This window comes from Caenorhabditis remanei, chromosome II (assembly GCF_010183535.1).
Source record: "Caenorhabditis remanei strain PX506 chromosome II, whole genome shotgun sequence".
Lineage (NCBI taxonomy): Eukaryota > Metazoa > Nematoda > Chromadorea > Rhabditida > Rhabditidae > Caenorhabditis > Caenorhabditis remanei.
In genome coordinates, this window is record NC_071329.1 from 4,543,918 (window position 1) to 4,565,261 (window position 21,344).

Genomic DNA, 21,344 nt, shown 5'->3' on the forward strand with positions numbered 1-21,344 from the left:
CCACAGGCCGGGCTAGAATGGCTCACTTCTCTGGTCCGTAGTAGGTAGAACTCACCGAGATCTACATTTTGCTATATTTTCACCTCATAACAGTGAATTTGAAAGGAGTTAGGCGGCGGTCCGGTTTGCAAGCATCTTTTTAATGCTCATTTATTTAAACACTACCTTTTTCCACAGACTCGTTCGGATTCTTCGGAACTTTCAGACTTTCCGAAATCCCCTTCTCTACCCTATCCCTATATCAACCAACACCAAAACCGTTTTTCTGATGTTTGATCACACTCATTCATCCACCCAACCACCCCAACCCAAATGACCCTATCCCTCCCTATCTATGGTGACGACGGTGTCTTCCTCCCTTTTTTCATTCTTCTTCTTCTTTCTTCTCTCTCTTCTCCTCCTGCCTATATTTTCCAATTCCTCCACTAACCAACTCATTTTATTTGCCGGGTGCTTCGACCCCTCTCACACACTCTCTTGCTCTCCGAGTCCCCCCTTTTTTTGGGGCGAGAGGAGAGTCCCAATGAATTTCTGACGAAGAGCAGAAGAGCCCCCCCCCTTCTCCACGTCTTCTTCTTCTTCTCCTTCTTCTTCTGACGATGTCAGAATTTTGAATTTGGCGGGTGTGCCTCCTCGCCTTCGATATCTTTTTCATGTTCCTTCGCTCTTCTTTCTGCTTTTTTAATTAAGAAATCGAATGTGTCTTCTCTTTTTTTTTTCGATGCGTCTGTAGACGTCTTCTATTCTAGAATTTTGCTCAAAAGCGAGACAGCTGAGCCCCTAAATTTCAAAAATTCTGTACTTTTGATATCGGGAATACTAAAATTTGTACTTTTTTATTAATTAAAAAAGAGATAATTAAAAATTCTGAATTCAGAATTTTTATTGTAGGTCAAAACGCTAAAAACTCAAAGTAACAACCTTGGTTATGGCAGAATTTTTTCTTGATTACCTTAACTATAGCCCCGCCCACTTTTAGACCGCGCCCCTTTTTTGAAATTTCGACGCTTGTTTTTTTATCCTGATTTCAAATTTTCAAACCTTTTTTTTAATAAAATGTCCATAAATCTTGGGAAGGTGATAATTTTTAACTATTTTAAGCGCCGCCCACTTTTAGGCCACGCCCCTTTCTTGAAATTGTGTCTTACAACTGATTGCATATCCATGCCTTAAAATTTTCAACGAAAAAAAAAGCAAAATTGTTATAAAAACTGGAAGATTGTATATTTGAAACTTCTGCCTATCTACAAGCCATGTCCATTTTTAGGCCACGCCCCTTTTCTTTTGCAATTTTGCCGCACATTCATTCTTGATTTCGAAAACTCCATATTTCCATGTTTGACGATCTCGAGGAACTTTGTTTTTTTTTTATTTCGACCCCGACTGTTCAAGCCCCGCCCAATTTATAGCCACGCCCTTTTTTTTTTGGATTTTTGCCGCACGACCTTGTTCTAAACAGTTCTTTTTCAGTTTTTTTCTCTATTTCCGATTTTTAATCATAAAATGTATTCCAGACCCTGCTCCTCCCCGGTAGTTTCAGCCACCCCTCTCTCCACCCAACAAAATTCTTCGATTAATCCAAATATAGTTCTTTTCAACCACACTTTTCTCAAATGACTTGAATGGAGGATTTCAAGGAGATAGAGGTGAGTATTTGAATGTCTTGGAATGCTGAAATTTTGACTAAATGTTGAAAATGACATTTTAAATTATTTGACCAAAAATCAGCTAGGTAGCACTATTTGCCGCCGAGATACATGCCTTCAAAGTAGAAGGTCCGACTTTCTGAATTTCAAACTTGCGTAACTCGATTGCCTGAGGTCGCACAGGTCTGAAATTATGGCGCAATACTAAAAATAACATGTTTAATTGTATTGCCAGAAATCGTTTTTATAGAATTAGATTTGGCTGAGATACACACTTTCAAAGTTAGAGACTTGACCGCGACGCAAACTCATCGCAGCGGTCGAAACTTCAAAAGTGTGTATCTTGGCTGCCTGGGGTCAGACAGTGCTGAAATTTTGGCTGAATGTTAAACATGACATTTTTAATCATATGACCAAAAATCAGCTAGGTAGAACTTTTTGTCGCCGAGATACAAAATATTTATAATGCTCATTTTCCTTATTCCAGGGCTTGCTCGAGAGCGCCCGGCCCGACGACGAGAACACCACAACGCTACAAAACATCCGAAAGTATGCGAAGCTCGCTCTACCGCACATTGTGCTCGTCGTCTGCGTGTGCATCTACGCTACCATCGGCGCGTGGATCTTCTACACACTCGAGTCGCCCAACGAAGATCGGCTGAAAGAGACGGGCAGAAAGACGATCGCTGAAATGAGGAGTAATCTCATCTATAAGATCAATCATAATGGTGAGTAGGTCAAATATTTTGTTGTTTGGCTATGGAGCGCGTTTTTTGCAGATGAAGAAGAATGGAAGCAAGACATCGAGAAGGAGTTGATGCTGTATAGTGAAAAATTGTACAAGGCGTTTAAGGAACAATATGTTAGGTAAGTTTTTTTTTTGAAATTTATAAAAATAAAAATAAAATTAACCTATGAAATGTGCAGAAAAACATTAAAAAAATATTCTGAAAAAATCAGAAATCTAGTACAAATCTGGGCTGAGATATAGGGATTTGAAAATTGAAGTCTGACCGCGACGCGACCGCGCCGCGTAGGTCAAAACTTTGAGCTACTGTATCTCGGTCCCATGAAGCTCAAAACACCTGAAATTTTGTCAGTAGATCAAAATAAGCAATCTCAGTTTTTTTCAACATTTTCCCGCCTAGCCGCGACGCAACCGCATCGCATTGCATAATTCATTTCCAGGTACTCTGACGTTCGAAACATCGGCTACGAAAACCGGGCGAGTAGTGAAGAAGACGAGATGGGCGGTGACAACGAGAGAAAGAGGAGGCACAGGTAACTTTTTAGTGTAGATCACAAATAAAACCATTTTTCCAGACACGGCAAGAACCGAGGCGAGAAAGGATCCGAGAAGATGTGGACGACGAGTAGTGCTCTATTCTTCGCCGCGACGACCATGGCGACGATAGGTTACGGTAATATTGTTCCGGTGACACCTCTTGGAAGATTGGCGTGTGTCTTGTTTGCACTTTTTGGTGCTCCAATTGCTATTATCACTATTGGAGGTGAGTATCTTTATAAAAACGAAAAAGTTTAAAATATACTTATAACTTAGTACCCAGATATCTAAAACTGCTGAAATTTGTACGGTATATTAAGATAGGCTTATCCTACTAGCCATCCAAATTTCAGGTCTTTCACGCTACTCGGTCTCGAGTTATGAATGTTCAAAGTTCAGGCCACGCCGCGAGGTCGAAACTTTAAACCCTTGTAACACAAACGGTCGAGTGTCTCAGTTGATTGTAACTTAGGGATTGTAAAAACAATAAATATAGAAATTTGCTGCCAAAATTTCAAATCAGAAAAGCCACCCGATCTCGAGTTATGAGCGTTTGAAGTTTGACCCGCCACCTAACCGTGACTCGTGGTCGAAACTTTAAACGTTTGTAACAGAACTGTCGAGTGTCTCAGCTGGTTGAAACTTTGGGATTATAAAAACACTAAATATGTAAATGTGCTGTTAAAATTTGAAAGCACAAGCGCTACCCGGTCTCGAGTTATGAGCGTTCAAAGTTCAGGCCGTACGCGGTCGAAACTTAGAGCGCTTATAACTTTGCTTCTTGCTACCCAAGCAATTCGAAACTTGTACAATTTAAAGAGGCTAGAATGTTGAATTAGCTCTCAAAATTTCAGCTTTCTAGTCCCCTTTGTCACTGAGTTACAAGCGTTTGAAGTTTAGCCCGCGACGCGACCGCGACGCGCGGTCGAAACTTCGAGCGCCTCTATCTCTGCGCCCTCTCATCCTACTTTCCTGAAATTTTCACACTTTCTACTTCACCCCTCCCTCAACCTCCCCATATTTCCAGATCTCGGAAAATTCCTGTCCGAATGCACCATCTGGCTGTACAAACAGATGCGAAAAGGGAGCGCCCGTCTCGACTCGGCGTGGAAGCGATTTCGTGGTCTCGAGGATAGTATAAACGACGATTTGGAGAGTGCGAGTAAGAATCAGGAATCGTCAATTCTTGACATGGAAATGGACGAGATTGACAAGTCGGAAGTGCCCGTTTTGATGGTTTTCACAATTATCTTGGTGAGTCGGTTTTTTTTGGCAGGAAAAAAAGAAAAATATGGACAAATAGGGAAAAAGAAGCTGAAAAAAGGGGGAATTCTTTTTTAAATAAACTGTTAAAAAGTTGATTTATGAATCCTTACTATTCTATCCATTTAACGTTGAACCGCGACGCAACCGCAACGCCGCGTAGATCAAAACTTTAAGCTTCTGTAACTTGGCTCCCAGATGTCGTAGAGTTCTGAAACTTTGTCAGCAAGTTTGAGCACGATTCAGTTTCCGATTTTGAAAATTTCAGGGCTCTAGGGTCATTTCACGCTGAGATATTGACGTTTTAAAAAAGCCGACCGCGACGCATAGATTAAAACTATTATTTTCCAGCTCTACATCGCATTCGGTGGAATCCTATTCTCAGTGCTCGAAGATTGGTCGTATATGGATGCTTTTTATTACTGTAAGCAAAAAATTAGGCGGGAAATTCGAATTTTTCATACATTTCAGCATTCATCTCACTAACAACAATAGGTTTCGGAGATATTGTGCCGGAGAATCATGAGTGAGTGTTTTTTTATGACCTAGAGTTTTCTAGGCCACCAAATTTTCAGCTACATCGCTATTATGCTCATCTACCTCGGCGTCGGCCTATCAGTCACCACAATGTGTATCGATTTAGCTGGTATTCAATATATTCAGAAGATCCATTACTTTGGAAGAAAGGTAATTATAAATTAATTGAAAGGTAATTATCGATTACTTTTCTTTTTCAGTTCCAAGGAACCGACCTACTCCAGTATCTTAAGAAGAAGCGAATGTTGGAGAGGAGGTTAGCGATGGGACAGGGAGAAGAGATACTCAGGAAATATGTACACGCTGTGGAAAAATTCGAAAGGGAACAAGAACAACAGCTACAACAGAGGATAGAGGAGGATCCACCGTCCATTGAGTCGAAAGCGTTTGATAATAGTATGATGAGGTGAGTATTTTGTTTGGAAAAAAAAACGAGAAAAATTAAGAAGATACTTTTTTTAAAGAGTATTGTTGAAACGGCTCCGGCACATTTTGAAAACACACGTTTTGTCACAGAACGTGAATTTGTATATTGAAAAACGAGATCTGTTAGTATCAAAATGTCATAGTTGCCAAAAGTCTTGGTTTCGAAACGTCTTGGAGCTGCTGAAATAGTTCAAGCGATACTGGGTGTCTGCATACTTTCATTTTTATTTCCACAATTTCTTTCTTCAAAATTTTTTTCATGATTTTTTTGTCCACGATGCAGTATGGAGAACGAAAAGAATATATAATTAACGAAAATTTACATTTAAATTTATAAAATTCAGTTCGGAAATTTTTGAATCTTTCCAAAAATTGATATCCTCCAAAAAAAGTTTTAATACAACTCATTTTTCCAACAACTCATCAAAAAGTTTTGTGAAGCGGTGTGGAATCCAACAAAGACAATTTTTAGAATGGAATCGAAGGAACACACTTTGTTCAAAACTTATTATTATCTGATTCTGAAATTAGACATTTTTTGTCGACTCTACAAGAAATGGCGCCTCGGGCCGCGCTAGAATTGGTTTTATGTTCATTTTTCCGTTTTTGGCACTTTTTTCCTGCACGCAGCACATTAGCAAAAAGCCATCCGGCCGGTAGTAAATCACAGAGATGGAACTCGCCGAGATCTACATGTTGGTATATTTTTCAGCTCATAATATTGAGTTTCAAGCGAGTTACGTGCCGGCCCGGTTTGCAAGTGTGAAAAAATGTTCTATTAATGAGAAAAGTAATTTTCGGCAGTTGATAATTCGTAATTTTTATCAACTAAACAAATTAAACCACCACAAACTTCTGAACTTACCTACTCTGCAGAATCGACGACTCCCTATCCGCATTCCAACTCCGATTCTATGACACATACGACGAAGAGGACCTCTTCTCACCCACAATTCATTCGGTTCGAAGTTTTCAACCGAGTGTTTGGAGTAACTCTTCAGCTAGATCAACGTGAGTCTTTCTTTTTTTTGCTGCACTGTTTCAACGGGTACGGTGGAGCACAATTGCAACAAAAAATAAAATTTCCGTTTTCCAGAAGTTATCTGCGATTCCAACGACATCGAGGTGCTAGTTGGGACGAGTCCGGTCCGTCCCTATCCGAACATTGCTCATTATCAACCGAGCCTTCCGTACATATCAGACAAGTAAGTATCTCTGCAAATGCGCTCCATTGCTAACAGAGACTTGTAGTCCTCGTGGACAAGAGGCTTACACTAGAGCGCATTTTCTACATGTGATTGTAATAAATAACACTACTTTCAGGCCTACTGGGATAATTATCATTCACCGACACCGTCAGTGATATCATTTTTACACCGTCACTTATACTCACCTTCTGTAGCTTCATCCATATCATTTGATTACGATTGTTTGGGTGAGTTTTTTTTTGATTTCGGATGAGAAACAAAGCAAAAAATAAAAACAATTGTCTAAAAAACCGAAATAGAAAAGTTTCGAATCAGCTAAATGATCTAAAATGATTATAAAACACAGTTGTCAAGGTCCGGCGCCAACACTCAAAATTTTTAATTTTTTCGAATTTTTTTGCAAAAAAGGCAAATTGTTTCCCTATGGTTCAGTATTAAAAGAAATTCGGAAAAATCAACAAAGTTTTCACTTTTTTGATAAAAAATTGGTACTTTTTTTAAAGCCGGGCCTTGAAAGTGTCATGAACCATCTTCCCATGAAAATTGCGAACCTAAATTTCAAATCAAAAACTTCTGGTTTTTCATAAAAAACTTATATGACCAGAAAGCTTAAGACTTGAGGATTCCAAATCCGTTTTCAAATTTCCCCTAAAATTAGAACGGATCGAGTTCTAGTTAATTCATGAGCCGTAGGTATAACGGTCGCTGGACTAAAATTGTGTTGGCCGAGAAAAAGTTCGGCCACCATTTTTTTGAACTTTTCACATATTTTATAGTTATTTAGCTGATTTTTCAAGTGGTAATACGTTTCTGAGTCAGTGTTTGAGAAAATTATACTATAATCTATGAAAAATGCTCCATTTTGGTTAGGAATTTGAATTTTGAAACGTTCAACGTTTTGAAAACAGAAAAAATGCAGAAAATTATCTGAAATAGTGAAAATAATGACCGAACAAACCGCGGACCCCAGAACATTCTAAATTTCATGGTGACTGAGTTTTTACACGGCCGTGAAAAATCAGAATTCAATTTTTTGAAACACAACCAACATAACTAACAAACTGAGGATTCTGAATCTGTTTATAAAATTTTGATAGCAAAAAAAAATGGGCGGAGTTAGAACACTTTAGAAAATACTGTAACTCGGTTAATGATACGTTGCTCAAGACTGTTCAATTTTGACAATTTGACAATAAAATTTATATTTCTAAGAAGCTCACGTCGTGAAGATTCTGAATCTGTTTTCAGAATTTCGATAGCACTAAAGTGGGCGGAGTTACACATCTTAAAACAGACAGGGGTGTACTATCCACTCATTTTCGGTCTAGAACACTTTTGAAATCAGATTCAGAATCCTTACAACGTCAGCTTTTCAGAAATATGAATTTTATGGTCAAATTGTCAAAATTGAACAGTGGCTGAACAGTCTTGAGCATCTGATGATTTTTTTGAAAGTGTTATAACTCCGCCCATTTTTGGTCTAGAACGATTTTGAAAACAGATTCAGAATCCTCACGACGTCATCTACTTAGTTAAACTAACTTTAAATAAAAATTTCCAGCAAAAGACGCCAAATCGGCACGACGAAGTAACTCGTGTCCCCCGATAGACCTTCCCTCTCCACCACCATCCAATTCCGTAAGTCACTCTTCCCATCGTCGTCCAACCTCCGCTCGGACAATACCATCCCGATTTCCAAAGCATGCATACGCTTCCGATCCGATATTCTCATCGGCTCCGCTTTCCTTTCGTTTACCAGAACCCTTCATGCTCTCCAATCTTGCCGCTATCTGTGACGCTTTTGACAATGATATGGATGCATGTAACAATCTAGTATTCGGCTCATTTCGACAGTCCCAACTATCCGCTAATCGTCATGACGGCTTGGAAGATCAGTCATGTACCGTAAGACCTCAGCCTGTCGTGGTCCACGCGGAGGCTCCGCCCCCTTACGTCCCAAAGCTTCTGTTATCCCCTAAACGGTTGTCAGTGATAGATGAGAATAAGATTGCAACGTCACCAGAGCCATTATTAAAAAGAAAACATAAGGAACGTGTGGCAAGACAACAGAACCCTCTGCACTCCTTCGACTGGTTGAATGTCAGTCCCCGACGGTTTCGCCCCGAGCTTCTTATTAAAGATGACCTACCGAAACTCTTCAAATTGGTACGAAACTCCACAAAACGATCCCTGGAATCCCCCACCCAGACATCTGAAACAACGCTTCCCGACTTGTCATGCTCCGAGTCGAACCCCGAAAGTGTTGTGTTGATTAGTCCGAGATCGGTAAGTTGTGCTTTTGGCTGAAACATGGTATGATATTAATTTCGCTATCCTTTTGCTTCATGTTCTGCTTCTATACCTTCTATGTGCTCTATGTGCTTTGTCTGAAAACATTTGTCCTGCTATGCAAACGCGCTCGGTTGCCAATGAAATCTGTTTGATGCTTCTGCGCTCTATTGAGAATTCTTTCAATTCTAATGCAAACGCGCTCTAATGTGGTACTTTACATTTTTTATTTTACATGAAAAAAGCTGCTATAATGTAAAGATTTTAAATTGAATTATCTTCAGATGCAAAAGCGCTCTACTGAAAAAATTCAGTAATTGAAAGAAATTGAGTAAATGCGCTCTAATGAGAAATTTTCAAAGTTCTAAAGAATGGTGCAAACGCGCTATAATGTCAAGATTACAACTCAGAAAATTTGAAACTTTGAGTGACGTAAACGCGCCCCAGTGATACGAATCTAAAATTGATGTTTTTGAAGTTTAGAATGGCGAAAACACGCTTCAGTGAGAATGCTTACGTTTGTAAAAAATACGGAGTAAAGGCGCTCTACTGGGTTTCGATGAAAACCAAAAATTTTGAAATTTTGAAGGATGCAACAGCGCTTCAATGAGAAAAGTTTGAGAATTTCTGTTTTCAAACTTTTGAATGATGCAAATGCGCTCTAATGAGAAAATTTCAAATTCTCAATTTCCGAAATTTTGGATAATGCATATGCGCCCCTGTGATAATGCCATTGAATTGACATTTTTAAATTCCAAATAATGCAAGTGCGCTCTAATGAGAAAATTCAAAATTCTGAATCTTTCGTTTTTCGAATGATGCAAATCCGCCTTAATGCAATATTATCAAGCTTAACTTTTTTTTTCAAGTGCGCTCTAATGAAAAATTTTCTAATTCTTAATTTCCGAAGTTTAGAATGATGGAAACGCGCTTCAATTTACAAATTTCATAATTTAGAAAGTAAATGCAATCGCGCTCCATTGAAAACATTTCTTGAAATTTTTTTTGACATGACGCAATTGCGCTTAAACGCTAAAAAATCCTTTATTTTTTCAGCCAATCGGTCTTGCATGTATGCAAGATTGGGATTCATACATCCAGATGCTTGAAGAGGCGTCACGTGCATTCCAATACCCTCCGGAAGACGATATCGATGAGGAGGAGGAGACGGAGATAGAGGAAGACGAACAGTTTGAGGAGGAGGAAGAGGAAGTGGAGGTCTTGGATGAGAGGTGAGAATTTTTGACTGAAAATTTGGAAACAAAACTGAAAAAACTGAAAAAAATGACATTTACGGAATCAAACAGGACATCTGGACATCCTGACAGACAGACAGACGCATGTACATTCAGGGGGACATCCAGACACACATACAAATGCTCAGACGGACAAAGAATTGGAACAGAAAACTAGAAAACTGGTTTTTCAGGAAATTAAAAAAAAAAGACATATGGACATCTGGACATTGAGTTTTGTTACATTTTCGTTGACATGGACATCCGGATATACCGACAGACAGACAGACAGACAGACAGACAGACAGACATATAAACAAAAAACCTACTCACTAGAAATCTTGAATTCCCGAAAAATCTCTCGAAAACTTTCTTTTTTCGCCGAATTTTGAGAATTGGACTTCCGGACATCCGGACCAACAAACACACAGACAGATAATTATTTTGGAGATCCGGACTGACAGACAGACAGATATATAGATGTTCGAACTCAGTTCTCATAAATTTTCATAAATTGGACATCCGGACATTCGGACACACAGACAGACCAAAAATAGTTTTGCATCTCTTTATTTTTTGAAATGCATCCTTTCTGTTACCCCCCACAATTACCAAACTTACCCCTTTGCAACATTTTTGCATCCTTTATTAATTTTTTTTTGAATTTTTTGCACTGGTATGATGTAATTTATATGACTAGAAAGCTGAAAACGTCAGGATTCTGAATCGGTTTTCAAAATTTTTCTGGGATGAAAATGGGCGGAGTTACAGACGTTTAAGCTGGGGTGAGCAACTCACCTTGCTTAAGCTCCTGTAACTCCGCCCATTTTGGCGCTATCAAAATTTTAAAAACAGATTTATAATTCTCGTGACGTCAGCTATCCAGTCATATAGATCTTTTTATTTTTATTCATTTTGCATCCCCCCCCCCACTAATCTGTTCAGAGAATGCATCCCCCATCTTTTGTTATCCGACTACGAGAATCTGGAAGTCTCCGTCTCCACATCACCGCCAAAACGACAACTTCACTCGGCACCGAGGGTCTACTACCAGCCGAGACCCTCCTTGTTCTCTCAGTGCTCCGTGAGCAACAAAAATTACGAACCGCCCGAGATTATACCCGAGGAGGTTCATGAGAGCAAGATTCCCAGGTAACAATAGAAAAATTTTGGGTTTTTTTGGAATGCATAAGGAATGTTATAACAGTTTTTTTGAATTTTTAGAAAGCATGTCATGTCACCAGAGTTATGCACTTTTTAATTTTGTAAAATTATGAAAATTGCAAAAAATTTGAGCGAAAAAAATTATTAAAACTTTTTTTTTGAAAATTTTTAAATGTAGCGTGTGTGCAAACGCGCTCTACTGGACTCTTGATTTTCCCGAGTAGTACGGTAGAGCGCGTTTGCATCAACAAGGGATGAGTATGTAATCGCGCTCTATTGAACTAGACTTTCAAATTGAATCAAGTTGTGCGATGGTGCGCAGTTGTAAGAATGCTGAGCAGATAATGCAAACGCGCTCTATCGGATATTTTTTTGTATTTGCGGTAGAGCGCGTTTGCATCACATTTCATGTAAATGCGCTCTACTGGACTAGAATTTATTTTTCTGCAATAGAGCGCACTTTCAACCTTGCTTCTAGTAAAAAAGTGAGTTAGACTGCATTTTCAGCTAACAATTCAACCGCGCTTTAATTCATTGTGCAATAGAGCGCGCTTACAACCACGCCTGACAAATTCTGCAAATGCGCTCTATTGGAGAGTTTTCAATATGTAACAATAGAGCGCACTTGCCTACCTCGAATTCTGACTCAAAATTTTGAATCCCCGCGCGATCTCTTACTAGTTTTCTCCAATCATGAAATTCTTCCAGCCCCGTTTCCTTCGATCCCCAAACATCGGAATCCGAGGAGGAGCCGATGGCCGTGTTTGTGGAAGAGGAGAAACGACCGCCACCGCAAAACGATATCGATTTGGGCGCCTTTGAGCTGGTGGATTCTGGTGGGTTTTTAGAATTTCTAAATTTGATGTATATGGTTCTAAAGCTAAAGGAATCAAGATTCTAAATCAGGTTTCAAAATTTTGGTGTGATCAAAATGGGCGGAGTTACAGGCGCTTAAGCAAGGTGAGTTGCTCACCCATCTTAAAGTGCTGTAACTCCGCCCATTTTCGTCTTAAAAAACTTCTGAAACCAGTTTCAAAATGCTGACTTTTCTGAGTTACACCACTTCAATGATAGCCCCTCAATCAGGGGTGGACAACCCACCTCAGCTTAGACGTCTATAACTCCGCCCATTTTTGTCCTATCAAAGTTTTAAAAAAAGATTCAGAATCCTCACGACGTCAGCTTTCTAGTCATATAAATTGTTTTTATGAAAAACAAAAATTTTTAATTTTAAATGTAGATTAGCAATTTTTATGGAAAAATGATGCACGACATAGTTGTCAAGGCCGGGTTTCAAAAAAAAGCCTATTGTTTTCAATTTTTGTAAAAATGAGAACATTTTTTATGAAAATTCAAAATTTCTTCTGTTCCTGAATCATAGTAAAACTTTTTCAGCGAAAAAATAAAAAATTTGAAACTTTTGAATTTTGAATTTTGACGCATGACCCACCCTAGCTTAAACGTCTGTAACTCTGTAACTCCGCCCATTTTTGTCCTATAAAAATTTTGAAACCAAATTCAGAATCCTCACGACGCCAGCTTTCCCTTGCTTCACCATAACAATTCTTTACAGGTCTAACCCCGGAAGCGTTGCTCTCCAAAGACGAGCCAGTAATCTTCCACCAGAGTATGCCAGTCCACTCGGTGCACCACGACACCGTCCAAACCGAAGCAGCCCTGGCGAATCTGATGGCCGCACCGTCCAGTATGCTCACCAACGCCATCCCGCCTATCATGGTAGAAGACAACTATTGTTTTGTCGTGGACGGGGAGCGGGTCCGGATGGGTGACATACTTGGTGATGATCAGTGGTGGAGGCATACTTCTCGGCCGACGAAATACTTTTATTCGGATGATTTGAAACAGTTCCATCGGGTGAATTGTATCACTGCCAAAGGGAAGGTGATAACGGCGAAGTTGGCGACACAGGTAAATATGGTAACTTTTTGAATTTTGAAACAAAACATCTTGAACTGAAGAGAGCTATGAAGGTTTACGCCTCGTATTGGGAACTCCGCTGTCTGGCGTGCCTCCGGCGCGTTTACCTTTCGAAATCTCGTCTAGCTTGACAGTTGTCAAACGCTAAGCTTATAGGCTAACGCTGGCGCACCTCCGGCGCGTTTTTATTGTTTGGGATCATGTGGTAGCTAGATTCTCAAAACTACAAGTTTTTCCTCAAAATCCGTTTTCCTTCTCCAAATATGTTCGCCTTCCAGATGCCCCACCAACCATCAACATCAATGTCTGCATCAATGTCCCACACCCAATCGTTATCCGCATCCACACATGCTCAAATACACCCGCAGCACCACAGTATGTCGAACACGCCGAGGTGAGTTTTTTCGGGGATTTTTGTGGCAAATGGGGTTAGAGGAAGTGCGCTCTACTGATATCTGCAGCACGTGCCACTTTTTCGGTGGAGCGGGTTTGCAGCATGTATATTGTAGTTGACTATTAATTAGGGAATCAAAACTGTCAAAATTATAGTAAACACGCTCTACTGAGAATGGTAGTAGTGGGAACAAAACAAACTGACAAAAGTTGAATTTCCTCTTTTTTGACATGTTATTTGACACTTTTCTCATCAAAAAATTATGTGTCTATAAAGCTGACGTCACAAGCATTCTGAATCTATTTTCAAAATTTTGATAGCTGTGTTGAAGAAGGAGTTACGAAACTTTCAGTTTACCTAAAATAATCGTCAGAACTAAAAGCCTTGTATCTCTGTTCATTTCAACCCTAGATGGAATTTGAAAACAGATTCAGAATCCTCACGTTTTCAGCTTGCAGACTCATCTTTTTGTTTACTCTAATTGATCGGTACCCGCTAATTATCTGTAATTTTGTAAAGTTGATCGGATTTCAAGCCGGGCTCAATTTTTTACGGAGGTTTTCAAAGTTATGCTGAAAATTGTGAAAATTGAAAATTTCAATCTAAAAAACTAGATTTTTCCTTAAAACTTAGTTTTTCGCTGTCGGTAAGTCTAGTTTTTTTAAACTTTAACTTTTCTAGTTTTTCCTTGAAAAAAACCGGCACCCTATAATTAATCGGTTGTCGATTTTTTCAGTTTCCGTTCAGTTAGGTTTCAAAACTTACACTGCTGCTGAAAGTGCGCCCTAACGCGCAGTTAAATGTATTTCTTGTAATTTTGGAGCGAATTTACACAAAATGTTAAGTGCACTCAATCGCACTCTTGAGTTTTCTAGAACAATTTCGATAGAGTGCGATTTCACAGTCACGTCATTTTTCGTCAAAACTGATCTTTGATATTCCGATAGAAGTACATCATCGTTATCCTTCGACCACTCATCTTGACCCCTCCATGAATTTCTAATACCATTTTCCAGATCTTCGATCTCCGGCGGCACCCATCAAACAGCGCACACAACACCGAGTCGCTCCTCCCACCACGACGCGAACAAAGTGCCTCTAAACAACGTGTACAAAGTGATCCGTTTCTACTCTTTCTGGAAAACATGCACATCATTCCATCGAATAGTCACAATGATTGATAAGGTCGTCGACGAGCCGTCGAACACTTCTGGCGGCACAACATTCAAAAAACGACTGTTCGTACAGTACCTGTGGAGGAATGCGAAGGCCGTCGAGAAGGCGAGAGTACAGAAGGAATTCGATCCGAGACGACAACGACTTCTGCGATTTGTCACTGATCCGGCGGCGAGGAAAAGGTTCCAGAAGATGTAGTTTTCTTATGTGTACTCTTTTTCGTCTTTTTTCAAGAGAGGGACTGGTTTTGAATAGAGGGTAAAATGAGGGGAAACATTGAGAAGTTGGGAAAGGGTTACTGTAGTTTTGGTGGGTTTTTAAAAATCATGAATTAATTAAAAAAAAATTATTTTGGTTAGGCTCCTCCCACTTTTGCGAATTCAGATAGAGACGGTTTCCATGTGGTTTTTAGAAAAATTTCAATTTAGAAAACTAAAAAATCTTTTAAAAAATTGAAAAATTTGTTATTTTCTATTTTCAAAAGTTTCTCAAAATCCAGAAAAAAACTGAAAACTTTATTCCGTGCGGCAAAACTGCAAAAATAGGCGTGGCTCATGTTTAGGCTCCGCCCACTTTTGAAAATTCAGTTTGTTTTGATTTTTTTTGGAAAAATCTGTGAAAATGCTTTTTTTTTCATTGAAAAAAGCTGGAAAATGACCGGAAAATTGATTTTGAAAAAAAGAAACAAGGAGAAACTTAGGCCACCAAAAACCTACCGTAACTTACCGTAACCTGTCCCCATATTTTCTATTTTTCCCTTATTTTCACCTCAACAAAAAACCCATCCCTTTCAGTGTCCTTATCGTTCCAAAATGTGTCTAATCTTGTTCCTTTTCCTTTTTTATGTACTTCTTTTTCTCCTTCACTTCTCCTGTCCATCTCCAAAGGTGTCTCTATCTATATTCTCGTTTTCAGAATTACGGGTTCCAAGTTTTCAGTCCTTCCAAAAAAAACCAAAATTTTCAGAATTTCATCAGAGAATTTCCTGTCGCTTCTTCTTTTTTCTCTCTATTTCCTTCCTCTTCTCGTTTTGAAATGTGTGGTTTTCTTGTATGCTTACATATTTCGTGTTGGTTGGTTTGGAGGGGAAGGGGGATAAGGGTTTCTAGGGGGATGGGTGAGAGGGGTGCTAGGAATTTTCTAGGGCATGCGTATGAGAAGTTAGGCCACTGCTATGGAAACTTAGGTCGTCATTTTGGGATTTTATGAATTTCCCAACATGGCCTAACTTTCCTTACTGGCGGCCTAGAAACATCACCTCGCCTTCTACAATATTGATAGACTCCGCCCACATTTAAGCCACGCCTCTTTTCGTAAAATTATATGGAAGTTTCAAAATATGAGATTTTCAGTAACTTTTGGTTTTTTGTGAAAAACTGGTTTTCCAGTTTTTCCAAAAATCTTATTTTCGATACCAGGAAATAACCCTGCGACAAATTTACAAAGTGGGCGGAGCCTAAAAGTGGGCGGGGCTTAACCGTTTGAAACTTCCGCCCGTTTTGCTCCCGACCCGTAAAAACGAATTTTCTAAAATTTTAAAATTTTCTAAGCTCCAAAAAAACACAATAAAAAATCGTGCGGCAAATTTACAAAAATAGGCGGAGCCTAACTTTTTGGAGCTCCGACCCTTTCTGCTTTCATCCTACCAAAACGTGTTTTTCTCAAAATTTTCGAAGCGTCGTGTTTTTTTTCTGAAAAACTCCAAAAACACAATTTTTTTAAACTGTGCGACAAACTTGCAAAAAAGGGGCGGAGCCTAGACTACCCTGACAAACGTAACTCCCCATATGGTCCGACTTAGATGGCTTAGATAGCCTAGAATTCTAATTATGGGGATCCAGGCTATGGTCTAGAAAATTCTAGGCCACCACTCCTCCTTTCCTTATCTCAAATCCTCCCCCCTCCCCCTCTCAACCAAAAAAATCATTTCACTCCTCGTCTTTCTACTATGCATTGTTTTCTCCAATCCGTCCTTCTTTCGCTTATCAAAAACTTGTCCAATCAGACACAAAAATCCAATCAATAATCAAAATGTTCTTCCCATCGAAAATGTTTTCTTTTCCTCTCTCTGCTCTCCTATGGCTGACAAAAATAAATTGTTTTCAAATTGAAACTGATTTCTTGCTGTGTTGAAGTGTGCTCCTCCTCTTTTGTCCAAGAAAAGTTTTGATCTACATACTCAATGAGATACAGATTTGTGGAGGACGACCTGTTTGCGGTGATTATCGATGAGAATGGGAATGAGTCGGAGTCGGAGGAAGAGTTGTCGGATACGGAGGAGAATCAGAACAATAAGGATCCGCAGAACTTGTTGAGGAAACTGAAAATGGAGGTGACAACGCATCCCGGAAAAGGTGAGCATTCTGAGACTGTCTGTTTTTGTAAGGTGGAGAGTACCGAAATCCAACAAATGGTAAACAGTGAGAAAATGGATAAAAACCGTGTTGGGTGCTCGCAGAAACTTTGAATGCAGTATCCCACAACCTGAACTCTGTCATTAGAGGTTATTTTTTGAAAAGCGGCGTTCTTAAACCGGACGTTTAAAAACTGAGAAATTTCGAAACCATGACTTTCAAGTTTTTTTTGTTGATAAATTCTGATGAAATTCCGTAGACTGGCGTAGATACAGTAACCAAAGGTACCTCTGTAAAAATTGACAATGACAGTCGGTTATCGAATTTTCAATTCTATGCACGGTAATACTGTAATCCCCCCGCATGACATGATATCACTAAAAAGATGTTTTCTTGAGGATTCTGAATCAGCTTTTAAATTTGTTGTAGCATAAAAATGAGCCGAGTTACACGACTTTGTATTTCCAAGGATCTCTCAGCTATAGTAAACTCGTCACGCTTCTTACAATCGCGCTTTTTTTAAAGGACAGTTCGGTGGAGCGCAACTGTGCCGAGCAAATATGTACATATTTGACAATTTCAACTCAGATTTTCAGTCATCACCCCTAATCATTCCTTATTCATTTCCAGGCGGTCAAGAAGTGCCCGTCTACAGCAACGACGATGAGCATCCCCTCGACGGCCCTCACACAATCCTTCACGCCGTTCAGTGTCCCAAAAAGTTCATTGCAACCGTCGCCCCCACGGAAGTCGCTGACACCGCTTGCTTCGTCTGTGATTCCAATCTGGTCTCTATGCAAATGATCGAGGAAGACGCCGATCACATTCATTGGAAGCAGACAATGTCCACCACTCATTACTATGCAACTGACAACTGGAAGGACGATTTCTATCGTGTGACACCTCTGATGTGTCGAGGGGTGTTACGTGGCGCGTATAAAGTCGGGAAGGATCGGAGTGGAAAGATACAAAGGGTGGATATTATAAGGGTGAGTGGTGGGGGAATGGCCGAGGAGAAGTTAGGCCAGTGGTAGACGTCGTTGGCTGAAAGAGTGGTCCAGAGTTTTCTAGGCCTCGGAAAGTTAGGCCCCAGGGTCTCTGAGATTTCTAACTGGTTAGAGAGCAAGTACGCTCTAGCGCACTGATGACCTAACAGTCCTTTTTCCAGGTGTACCGTGTCACCCGCCACTTCAGTTGCTGGAAAACCGTCCCAATATTCCACCGAGTAATCTCCCTGGTTGAAGCAGCACTACCCTATAAACAAATGACCTCAAAACAGAAACAATTGCTGAAAGCCAACGGAAATAAGCTGATCAATCGACTATTCATACAGTACTACTGGAGATTTCAACAGAGTGTAAGTTCTAGTTATAGGGGGATGAACTAGAAATCCACCTGAAAATACTAGGCCACCTCTCCTCTCTACTCTTATCTTCCTCCCAATTCTATTTCCAGTTCGTTAACCGTGAACAAGTGCTCAATGAATACGCCGAGTCTTCAAAACGAACACGAGCCAAAAAATCGTGGATTCGAGTTGTCAAGAATGTGGCACGACTGAGAGCAGCGACTAGTATATTGGCAGCTGCAAGGAAGAATACATTATAAAATGGAAATATGTGACTACTTATCTCGGATAGTTATGCAATATTGATATACATATAAATATTCTATATGGATTTTTTTGTTTGAAATATTTCGAAATAATAAAAACTTTTTTTCTTTTTTCTCTCTCGCTCTCTCCCTATCTGTTCCCCGTCACTAGAACCTACACTGCAAACACTCTTTATCAGTCAGGTGTGCCTCTTTTTTTTCTGAATTCTCTATTTCTCTATTTCATCATCCAACTTTCTCAAATTATTGATTATTCCAAAAGAAAAATGGTATCTACCTGTTCAATATGTCTTGAAAAAAGTAGTGGGGCTCATTTTGGAGCGGAAGCGTGTAGGTAAGCTAGTTTTTTGATTTGAAGTGATCATGTCTGAAACTTTTAAAATAACTATTTTGGTCAACAAACAAACCTAAATATTACTACTGGAAGACATAAAACGTGACCATTCTGATTCCTTCAGATACATTTTCATTCTAAAATGAACGGTGGTACATTACCTTTAACCTTTCTGATTTTTCCAGCTAACTAAAAAACACTGTATTTCCGCCCATGCAATCAAAAACTTAACAACACATTAAGAATCCCACCACGTCTTCTTTTTTTTTTCAGAGGTTGTGCTACATTCTTCCGCAAAAGTGTAACCATGAATATGAAGTATCGATGTCGAGGGAACAATGATTGTGATATTACTGCTAGTGAGTGCCCAGTTCCTAACCCCCCTTAAAAACCACACTTTCAGACAACCATAGCATGTGTCGTGCTTGTCGCTATTCAAAGTGCCTCTCCATGGGAATGAACGTCTCCAACCGACCAAAAAATATTCGAAAACCCATGTCAACTCCCAAAAAAATCAACTTGGATCAACCGGGGACCACCTCCTTACTCCTAGAAGCTCTCCCACCAAATTTCAGTGATCAAGTTCCAATACTGAACAAGATGAAGGAAAACTACCAGAAGATGGTCAATGCCCGACTAGTGGTTCATAAAGACGAGGGGGCTCCAAGAGTCTTGAATTATTTGGAGTCAGTGGAGCAAGGGATGAAGGATGTGGGGTTGGTAGCCGATTGGATTTCAGGGTGCTTTGAGGTTTTTGTGATATTGCCGATGGAGCAGAAGGTAGGAGGCCCAAAACCTGAAAATAAAAGCTTTTAAGTCTGAAAAGTGATAGAAACTACTGTCTTTAAGTCGATGGGCTAGCTTCCGACATGATGGCCTAGAAAACCAATATGGAGAAATCTAGTCCCGGAACTGTCCTTGAAACTGGAACTGGAAAATATGGTACTGGAAAAACCTCTGGGTTTGTCCAAAGTGGCTAGGTTTTTTATCTGGTGGCCTAGAAAACCAAATTCGAAAAACTAGTCCTTGAACAAAACCACCTAATTCTTCTATTCCAGAACATTCTATTCCGCAACTTCTACCCAAAATTCTGCCTGCTCGAAGCCACATTCATGAGTCATATCAGACATGCCCCGGATAAAATTACACTACCTTCTGGTGACAACATTGATATGAATAACTTGGACACGTTTTACTACGATCCAGAAAAGGATACTCAGATGACGAAGGAGGAGATTGAGAGGTATGTTAGTAGAATGGAGGAAGAACTTTCCTTCCCTTGTTTCAAGAAGAATTCTCCCAACCTACGGGTGACGTCATCAGGTACACCTGTGTACATGTCTGAAAAAGTCCTGCAAAGTTTACCTGAAAAAAGTCCTGTAATTCAGAATACCCTTGTTCATAATTCCCAAGTAAGTACCTCACCTGTGCACCTGTTTTTATCTAACTACCTCTTTACCGTACGCCTCTTTACCGTAAGCCGCGTTACCCGTACACCTGTATACCGTACGTCTACCTATTTGGAAACAAAATTGCAAAAAAAAGTTTTTGGGATTATTATTGTTTCAATGATTAATTACCATTATTACGTTTTATATCAACGCAACCAACATACGACCTGCCACCACGACGACTGAAATGAAATTATCCTTTCTTTTGGATATTTTTATGAAATTTTGATATATTCTAGATCGGGAGGATTCAAACCCGCGTCTACTGAAGTAAACTTCAGCCCGGATAAGTATAGACCTCACGCAGCGTAACTGACCGTGTCTAACCGGAACCGACACAGATAAGAATGGTGGGGGAAGTTAATTAAAAAGAAATTATCTTGTTTTTGGATACTTTTTATAAAATTCTGATATACGAAAAGAAATTATCCGTTTTTTGGATATTTTTATGAAATTTTGATATATTCTAGATCGGGAGGATTCAAACCCGCGTCTACTGAAGTAAACTTCAGCCCGGATAAGTATAGACCTCACGCAGCGTAACTGACCGTGTCTAACCGGAACCGACACAGGTAAGAATGGTGGGGGAAGTTAATTAAAAAGAAATTATCTTGTTTTTGGATACTTTTTATAAAATTCTGATATACGAAAAGAAATTATCCGTTTTTTGGATATTTTTATGAAATTTTGATATATTCTAGATCGGGAGGATTCAAACCCGCGTCTACTGAAGTAAACTTCAGCCCGGATAAGTATAGACCTCACGCAGCGTAACTGACCGTGTCTAACCGGAACCGACACAGGTAAGAATGGTGGGGGAAGTTAATTAAAAAGAAATTATCTTGTTTTTGGATACTTTTTATAAAATTCTGATATACGAAAAGAAATTATCCGTTTTTTGGATATTTTTATGAAATTTTGATATATTCTAGATCGGGAGGATTCAAACCCGCGTCTACTGAAGTAAACTTCAGCCCGGATAAGTATAACCTCACGCAGCGTAACTGACCGTGTCTAACCGGAACCGACACAG

General features: G+C 39.6%; 3 protein-coding genes across 3 annotated transcripts; 2 read left to right on the forward strand and 1 right to left on the reverse strand.

Annotated features, from left to right (window-relative positions):
- Positions 1–1,622: 1,622 nt before the first annotated feature.
- Positions 1,623–18,520, forward strand: GCK72_004511 (uncharacterized protein; the record flags this gene model as incomplete). The annotated part of the gene is made up of 24 exons (XM_053724721.1): positions 1,623–1,646; positions 2,134–2,374; positions 2,426–2,513; positions 2,835–2,927; positions 2,970–3,157; positions 3,959–4,185; positions 4,546–4,618; positions 4,666–4,720; positions 4,770–4,881; positions 4,932–5,137; positions 6,034–6,168; positions 6,254–6,362; positions 6,481–6,592; positions 7,927–8,651; positions 9,711–9,886; positions 10,835–11,041; positions 11,762–11,889; positions 12,627–12,982; positions 13,270–13,385; positions 14,402–14,755; positions 16,755–16,915; positions 17,546–17,904; positions 18,084–18,272; positions 18,371–18,520. The coding sequence occupies 24 exons, from the start codon at positions 1,623–1,625 to the stop codon at positions 18,518–18,520; spliced, it is 4,584 nt and encodes a 1,527-aa protein (XP_053588915.1).
- Positions 17,536–17,772, reverse strand: GCK72_004512 (uncharacterized protein; the record flags this gene model as incomplete). Its single annotated transcript, XM_053724722.1, has 1 exon — positions 17,536–17,772. The coding sequence occupies one exon, from the start codon at positions 17,770–17,772 to the stop codon at positions 17,536–17,538; it is 237 nt and encodes a 78-aa protein (XP_053588916.1).
- Positions 18,521–19,173: 653 nt separating the features above from the next.
- Positions 19,174–20,623, forward strand: GCK72_004513 (uncharacterized protein; the record flags this gene model as incomplete). Its single annotated transcript, XM_053724723.1, has 4 exons — positions 19,174–19,219; positions 19,264–19,640; positions 19,919–20,103; positions 20,551–20,623. The coding sequence occupies 4 exons, from the start codon at positions 19,174–19,176 to the stop codon at positions 20,621–20,623; spliced, it is 681 nt and encodes a 226-aa protein (XP_053588917.1).
- Positions 20,624–21,344: the final 721 nt, after the last annotated feature.